General features: G+C 60.0%; 1 protein-coding gene across 3 annotated transcripts; it reads left to right on the top strand.

Moving 5' to 3' along the window:
* Nucleotides 1-244: 244 nt before the first annotated feature.
* LOC135291661 (uncharacterized) lies at nt 245-6,810 on the top strand. Of its 3 annotated transcripts, none has more exons than XR_010354421.1 (4): nt 245-1,267; nt 2,226-2,610; nt 4,046-4,942; nt 6,736-6,810. XR_010354421.1 is itself a non-coding variant. In XM_064405922.1 (2 exons), the coding sequence occupies exons 1-2, from the start codon at nt 4,667-4,669 to the stop codon at nt 6,135-6,137; spliced, it is 1,215 nt and encodes a 404-aa protein (XP_064261992.1). In that variant the 5' UTR covers nt 4,529-4,666; the 3' UTR covers nt 6,138-6,283. The 3 variants fall into 3 exon arrangements, 1 of the variants encoding a protein (XP_064261992.1); XR_010354420.1 differs by lacking the exon at nt 6,736-6,810 and adding an exon at nt 5,199-5,334; XM_064405922.1 differs by lacking the exons at nt 245-1,267; nt 2,226-2,610; nt 6,736-6,810 and adding an exon at nt 5,199-6,283 and having other exon boundaries at nt 4,529-4,942.
* The last annotated feature ends 1,873 nt before the right edge of the window (nt 6,811-8,683 follow it).

Raw genomic sequence — 8,683 nt, 5'->3', positions numbered from 1 at the left:
GCGTGATTCGGCCAATGGGGAGCGGCAGAGCGGGGAGGGGGCGGGGATTGGGGAGGGCTGGGAATAGGAGCGTGGGAAAGGGGCGGGAGCAGCAGCCAATGGGGAGTGGAGGGGGCGTGGCCTGAGGGGCGGGCAATGAATGGGGTGTGAGAAGGGGCGGGGCCTGGAAGGAAACAAAACTGGGCGGGGCTTGTGCGGGCAATGAATGGGGTGTGGGAAAGGGGCGGGGCCATCAATGGGAGCGTGGGAAGGGGAGTAAAAGGGACCCCCTGGGGACATCGGGGGGGATTTGGGGGCCCCTGGGTTCCCAAATGATCACAAATCCTGCAGGATCCCAAAGAATGATCCCAAATGATCTCAAATCCCAAATCCTGCATCCCAAAAAATCCCAGATCCCGAATGCTGCTGGAGACACAAAACCAATCCCAAAAAATCCCAGATCCCAAATCCTGCTGGATCCCAAGGAGTAGTCCCAAATTACCTCAAACTCTGGATCCCAAGCAATCCCAAAATTACACCAAATCCCGGATCCCAAGCAGTATTAAATTCCAGATCCCAAATCTTGATGGATCCTAAGGCGTAGTCCCAAATGATCTCAAATCCTGGATCCCAAGCAATCCCAAATCACAGATCTCAAATCCTACTGGACAATCAAAACCAGCTCTAAATCCTCTCAAATCCCAAACTCTGAATCCCAAAAAATCCCAGATCCCAAATGCTGCCAGATACCCCAAATCTGATTCTGAAAGATCTCCAGCCCTGGGTCCCCAAACAATCCCAAATCCCAAACCCCAAATCCTGCTGGATCTCCAGAAACAATCCCAAAAACCAATTCCGAATCAGGGTCCTGGCAGGGGAAATCAGAGCCCTGGGTGGGGTAAATGGGCCCTGAGGGGGTCAGTGGGGTCCTGGAAGGATGAATGGGGTCCTGGAAGGGTAAATGGGATCCTGAGGGGTTAAATGAGGGCCCTGAGGGGTAAGTGGGGTCCTGAAAGGATGAATGGGGGTAAATCAGGGTCCTGGCAAGGGAAATCAGGGCCTTGAGGGGTCAGTGGGGTCCTGGCAGGGAAATGGAGCCCTGGGGGGTGGACTCGGGCCCCGAGGGGTTAAAGCCAGCCCCGAAAGGTTCCCTGAGGTCCTGGCAGGGCCAGTTCTGCCCCTCGGGGGAGGATCAGGGCGTGGGGCCCTCCCTCCTCCCAGCCTCGACGCCCTCTGCCCTCAGAGCTCTGGCCGCAGCTTCCGGAGGGGGACAGGGATGGAGTCCAAGGTGGGTACCCCAAAACCCTGGGATCACCCCCAGCGGGCACCTGAGGGGATTTGGGGGGGATTTGGAGGATTTGGGGGGATTTGGTGAAGTTTGGGAATCCCCAGGGCCATGGGTGCGGCTGGGAGGGAAAAGGGAAGTGGAAAGTTCCGGAGTCTGGGGAGTTCAGAGGGGCCGGGGAGGGGGAAAAGGGGGGTGGGACCTCCCAAATTCCTGGGGGGATTCAGGTGGAACCCCCCCAAAATCTCACCTGGATAACTGGGAACCCCAAAACCTCCCTGGAGCCTCACCTGGGACACCTGGGAAACCCCAAATCCCTGGGAATTCTCACCTGGGACCCTCCAAACCTCACCTGGGAATCCCTTGGGACCCTTGCCTGGACCCCTGGGACCCTCCAAATCCTCACCTGTGCAGCTGGGAAACCCCAAATCTTTGGGAATTCTCAACTGGGAAGCCACAAATCCCTGGGAAATCTCAACTGGGGGCCCCAAATCCCTGGGGAACCTCACCTGGGACCCCAAAAACCTCACCTGGAGCCCCTCCAATCCCTTGGGAGCCTCACCTGGGACCCCCTTGCCCCCATGTCCACCCTGCCCCCCACCCCGGGCCGTGTCCTCTAGATGTCCCCTGCTCACCCGGGACCCCCCAAACCCCCCCTGCACTCCCTCTACTCCCCAAAAACCCCACTGGAGACCCCCCAAAACCCCTCCTGGGACCTCCCAAATACCCCTTCACTCCCCCTACCCCCCAAAAACCCCACTGGGGACCCCCAAAACCCTTCCTGGGACACTCCAAACCCCTGCTGCACTCCCCCTACCCCCCAAAAACCCCACCGGAGACCCCCAAAATCCCTCCTGGGACCCCCCAAATACCCCTTCACTCCCCCTATCCCCCAAAAACCCCACTGGGGACCCCCCAAACCCCTTCTGGCACCCCCCTAACCCCCCTCTCCTGTCCCCAGGTGTCCCCTCCTGCCCTCCCTCCCGAGGTGGCCACGGCGGAGGCCGCACGGCACAGGGCCCTGGCGGCCCTGGTGGCCCTGGCCGAGGCCTTGGGGACACCGGACAGCGTCCCTGTGGCTCTGGCCGAGGCCGAGGCCGCACTGAGCCAGGCCCAGGGGGCCCTGAAGGGGCTGGAGGCAGCCCGGGAGGCCGCAGTGGCCCCGGCGGTGGCCCTGGGGACCCTGGGGGATGAGGACGAGCAGCGGCTGCGGCGGCTCAGGACCATGGCCGAGGCGGCGGCGGCGGCGCTGGGACGCGAGGAGGGACGGGCACGGCAGCGGCAGCGCTGGCTGCGGGCTGGGCACGGGGTCACCATGGGGCTGATGCTGCTGTGCGCGGCTGTGCGTGAGTAAAAACCAGTATGGACCAGTAGAAACCAGTATGGACAAGTATAAACCAGTATGGACCAGTATAGACCAGTATGGACCAGTATAGATCAGTTTGGATGAATTGGGCTGCGGGCCAGGCATGGGCTGGCTGTGGGGCTGATGGTGCTGTGTGGGGCTGTGTGTGAGTAAAGACCAGTATGGACCAGTATAGACCAGTATGGACCAGTATAGACCAGTATGGAATGGTATGGACTAGTATGGGGTAGTATGGACCAATACAGACCAGTATAAACCAATAAACCAGTACAGACCAGTATAAACCAGTTCAGACCAGTGTACACCTTGATAGTACGCTGCGGCAGTACTGTGTACTGTGGGTCTGTATTGCCTCAGTGGGAGGCACTACAGACCAGTATAACCAGTATGGACCAGTTCAGACCAGTATAGACCAGTATGAATATCTACAGACCAGTAGAGACTTCCCCCTGCCTGGATCCATACAGAGCAGTTTGGACCAGTATAGACCAGTTCAGACCGGTATAACTAGTATGAATATCTACAGACCAGTAGAGACTTCCCTCTGCCCTGTCCAGTATAAACCAGTATAGACCAGTATGAGGCACTGTAGAGCAATAAGGGTCATTATGAACCAGTATAGAGCAGTGGGGACCAGTTCAGACCAGTATGGACCAGTATGAGTTTCTACAGACCAACAGAGACTTTCCCCTGCCCTGATCAGGATAGACCACTCCAGACCAGTATAAACCAGTATGGACCAGTATAGAGCAGCATGGGGCAGCAGGGGATGCAGGGAACCAGTACAGACCAGTTCAGACCAGTACGGACCAGTATGGAGCCCGACAGACCAGTAGAGACTTTCCCCTGCCCTGGCATGGGAACACTGGGATTGAACTGGTGACACTGGGATGACTCACTGGGGTGGTGACACTGGCACGGTGACAATGGAGTGGGGACACTGGGCTGGAACTGGGGACACTGGGCTGGTGACATTGGCATGGGGACAATGAGGAGCTGGCACTGGGCTGGCACTGGGAGCACTGGGCTGGTGGCACTGGGACAGGACTGAGGACACTGGGTTGGAACTGGGCTGGTGACACTCAGGGTGGTGGCACTCGGGTGGTGACAGTGGGACAGAACTGGTGGCACTGGGCTGGAACTGGGGACAGTGGGAGGGGACTGGTGACACGGGGACAGAGATAGGGGGACAGGACTGGGGGCACTGGGAGGGGGATACTGGGATTGAACCGGTGACACTGGCATGGTGACATAGGTATGGGGACAGCGGGGTGGTGGCACTGGGCTGGCACTGGGACACTGAGGACACTGAGCTGGAACTGGGTTGGTGACACCGAGCTGGTGGCACTGGGCTGGAACTGGTGGCACTGCCATGTCCCAGGTGCCACCTGTCTGGTGTCCCCATGTCCCTGCAGTGTCCCTGGACTCGGCCCGCAGTGCCCTGGGGGTGGCCGAGGACAGTCACCTGCTGCTGGCCCTGACGGTGGTGGCCGTGTCCTGCGAGGTGGCCTGGCGGGGCTTGGAGACATCGCGGCGTCACCTGGCCACCGCCGCGGGCCACCAGCAGGACATGGCCCTGCGCCTGCGGGACCGCGCCCGGCGGGTGGCGGCCACCAGGGCCAGCGCCGAGGCCACCGCGGCCACCAACGAGGCCACGGCGGATGTGCTGGGGCGGCTGGAGGAGGCGACGCTGAACCTGGGGAAGTTGGTGGCCGCTGTCACCCGGGACAGGGAGGTGACGCCGTGGGGGACACGGAGACAGGGCTTCCCCAGCGCTGCCCGGGTGCTTGGGGACATCGTGGTGGCCTTGGGGACATCGGGGGAGGAGCAGGAGGTGGTACGGAGGCTGGAGGTGGCCCAGGGGGCGCTGGCGGGGCAGGGGTAGGGCCGGGGTGGGGACACGGGGGTGGCATTGTCACCACCGGCGCACGGGGACACCCCGAGGGACACTGGGGACTTTGGGGCCACCCTCGTGTCCTTCCCTTGGGGACATCGGGACCGCCCTGACGTGCCCTGTCCCGTTTTGGGTCACCACGATGTCCCCGCAGTGTCCCCAACGGGACCGCGGTGTGTCCCCAGTGTCCCCAGCGGGACATGGAGGGACACAGGGCGGCAGCTGGGGACACCGCGGGGACATCGCGGGGTGCCCGCCCCGGCCCCGCGGGCGGGGGGGCGGGGACGTCTCCTCGCCCTGCCCCCATCCGGCCGCGTCCCGCGTGTCCCCCGGGCGTGTCCCCCCCTCCCCGCCACGTCTCTCGGAGTGTCCCCGGAGCGTCCCCGGAGTGTCCCCAGCGGTCATGGAGCCCCGCGAGGTGCGACAATCCCGGCACGGGGCGGGGGGGGGGGGGCGACGGAGGGGACACAGGGAGTGGCAGGAGGGGACAGGGACGTGGAGGGAAGCGGGGAGGTGACAGCGGGCTGGAGGGGACCAGGGGGTGACACAGGGACAGAGGGGACAGCAGAGCCCTCCAGGGAGGGGACAAAGGGGACCCCGGGAGGGCACAGGGGTCACCCCAGGAGGCCACAAGTGCCACGAGGTCCCTGCCACCTCCCCTGTCCCCTCCACAGCTGCTGGAGGCGCTGGTGGCCGTGGTGGCCAGGCTTGGTGAGCTGGCAGCCACCGTGGCCGGGCCGTACGGGGACGTGCTGCTGGCCGTGCCCCCAGAGTCCCTGCAAAAGGCCCTGGGGACCTTCATCGGCCACCTCCGGGACACCCTGGACCACCCCGGAGTCACCTCCCTGGGCGAGGCCCTGGCCGCCCTCAGGGACAACCTGGGGGCCACCTGGGCCCATGTGACAGCTGCGGCCAGCACCTGGCGGGACTCGGTGGCCACGCTGGAGGACAGCTGGGCCCGGCTGGCCAGGGAGGCCACCGAGCTCCGGGACACCTGCAGGGACACGGCCACCGGGGAGGCCACCACTGCGGCCACCGCCAACAGCCGGGCTGGGGACCTGCAGGTCACGGCCACCTGCTGGGGGACATCTCTGCACAGCCTGGTGGCCACGGCCCGGCAGCCGCCGCTGGCCCTGGACAAGGAGGAGGTGGCCTCGGCGGTGGCCGCACACGATGCCCGTATGGAGGCGGCTGCCAGTGAGGTGGAGGCAGCCACCAAGGCCATGGAAGAGGCCGTGGTGGCCACCAACGAGGCAGAGGCAGCCACCAGGAGGGGACAGCGGGCAGAGGTGGCCCTGGGGCTGCTGGAGCGCTTGGTGGCCGCGTGTGACAAAGCCACCGCGTTCCCCCGGGAGCTGCAGCGCCAGCTTGGGGACATCGAGGCTACCCTGGAGGGGACAAATCAGGCATCCCCCGATGTCCCCGAGGCCTTGGTGGCCATGGTGGCCAAGGCCGAGCGGCTGTGGGAGGCCAGCGCCCGCCTGGCCACGTGTCACCTGCTGAGGGCACTTGGGGACATCCGCAGGCTCCCTGGTGGCCCTGGTGGCCGCGCGGTGGCCGAGCGGTGCCAAAGAGCCATGGAGGACATCCCGACGCTGCTGCAGGGACAGTGATGTCACCGCTGTGATGTCATTGGGGTGGTGACACCATCGGAGACACCGCTGGTGTCACCTGTCCTCACCCACCGTCCCAGCTCAGGATTTGAGCCAAATTTGGGGAATTTTCTGGGAATTTTCATTAAAATTGTCCGAAATCATGATGGGAATTCCTGGGGTGACGTCACTGGGGACATTTGGGGACGGGGACCAACCCAGCAAGGCCAGGTCACATACGGGTGCTGTTTCCATGACGATGGGGACAAATGGGGTCCTGGAAAGGGGAAGCGGGGTTTTGAGGGGGTGAGTTGGGTCCTGGCAGGGCAATGAGGGTCCTGAGGGGGGAAAGGGGATCCTACAGACGTCATTTGGGGTCCTGAAGGGGTAAATGGGGGTCCCGAGGGGGTAAATGGGGGTCCTGGCAGGTCGAGTGAGGGTCCTGAATTCCGTCCCAATTAATGCTTCAGAACCCTCATTTCCCCTTCCAGGACCCCATTTACCCCCTCAGGACCTTCATTTCCCCTGCCAGGACCCTGAGCCCCCCACTCTCAAGACCACATTTCCCCTTCCAGGACCCCAATTACCTTCCAGGACCTCATTCACTCCCCCCACACAGGTTGTGCCCCCAGGCTCCGCCGCAAGCTCTGATTGGTTGGATTGGAGAAAGGGGCGTGGCCGAGCAGGTGGCAAGGTCTGAGAATCGAAACCGAAATGGATGTGGGGGGTGGGAAGGGGGGGAAGAGAGGAGGGGGAGGGACACTCCAAAAATGGGATCGAGACCACCCCACCAAAATCCCGGGAATTTTGTGGGAACCCCCAAAAAATGGAACCCTGACCCTAAAATCCTGAGAATTCCCTGGAAACCCCTAAAACACTGCGAATTACATGGAAATCCCCAAAAATGGGTCCCGGGACCCCCCAGATGCCCCAAACTAAGATAAAACTTTGATTTTCCATGGAGTTCTCAGTTTTTAGTGCCCCAAATTGGCATAAAAAGTTGATTTTCCAGGAAATTCCGGTATTGTAATGCTTCAGATTGGTATAAAAAAATTGATTTTCCAGGAAATTCCTGTATTTTAATGCTTCAGATTTGGATAAAGAAATTATTTTGCAGGAAATTCCTGTATTGTAATGCTTCAGACTGGGATAAAAAAATTATTTTCCAGGAAATTCCTGTATTTTAATCCTTCAGATTGGGATAAAAAATTTGATTTTCCACAAAGTTCCTGTATTTTAATGCTTCAGATTGGGATAAAACTTTGATTTTCCTGCTAATTCCTGCTTTTCCAGCAAAAACCCAGGAACTTCCTGGAAAATCAACTTTCAATCCCAATTTGAGCCATTAAAAAAAGGGGCCCAGGGGAAGCTGGGGGTCCTGGGGAGGATTTGGCAAGTCCCGAGGAGATTTGGGGGTTCCATGGTCACAGTGGGTCCATCCATGGCCTTGATGGGTCTTCACTATCATTGTCACCACCAAAGGCCACCCATGGTCACAACGGGGCCATCCATGGCCTTGATGGGTCCTTGCTTTCGTCATCATCATCATGGACCATCCATGGTTGTCAGGAGTCCTTGTTGTCATCATCAAGGACCACTCGTCTTCCTGAAGGTCATCATCACTGTGGAATGTCCATGATGGAGATGAGTCCATCACCCGCAGTCTCGATGGGTTGTTGCCGTTATCATCATCATCATCACAAGCCAGCCATGGCCATGAAGGATCTCCACTGTCATCAAAGGCCAGCCGTGGTCACAAAGGGTCTCCGTCACCATCAAGGGCAGTCCATGGTAGTGAAAGGTCTCCATTGTCATTGTCACACACCACCTGCTGTCCCAATGGGTCACTGTGCCAACCACAGTGGGGAAAGATCTTCATCATCCTCCTCATGGACCCTCTGTTGTGGCCCTGTGGCTCAACCGCAGTGGAGGACCATTGTCATTGTCATTGTCATCATGAGGTTCACAAGGCAGTGAGGGGACAATCCATGGTGACATCGAGACCATCCATGGTGACATCAGGACCATCCATGATGACATCAGGACCATCCATGGTGGGGATGGGACAATCCATGGTGACATCAGGACCATCCATGGTGACACCAAGACCATCCATGATGACATCAGGACCATCCATGGTGACATTGAGACCATCCATGGTGACACCAAGACCATCCATGGTGGGGACAGGACAATCCATGGTGACATCAGGACCATCCATGCTGACATTAGGACCGTCATGGTGACCTTAGAACCATCCATGGTGGGGACAGGACAATCCATGGTGACAATGTGACAATCCACGGTGACATAATGACAATCCATGGTGACAATAACCCTTCCTTCTCCTCCTCCTCCTCCTGGCCACCCACGCCATGACCAAGGAGCTCATCCAGCTCTGTGAGGCCACCACCACATCCCCGTCTCTGCCATCCCAGGAGATCCTCACGATCCACGTGGAGGACGGTGACGATGACAACGGTGACGATGAAAATGATGATGATGACAGCGATGAAGGCCCCACATGGATTGTGCTGAACGACACCAACGCTCCTCTGGCCACGCCG

Source organism: Passer domesticus (genome assembly GCF_036417665.1).
Source record: "Passer domesticus isolate bPasDom1 chromosome 26 unlocalized genomic scaffold, bPasDom1.hap1 SUPER_26_unloc_1, whole genome shotgun sequence".
In the NCBI taxonomy this organism is placed as follows: Eukaryota; Metazoa; Chordata; class Aves; order Passeriformes; family Passeridae; genus Passer; species Passer domesticus.
This window is presented reverse-complemented; position numbering and strand designations above follow the sequence as displayed.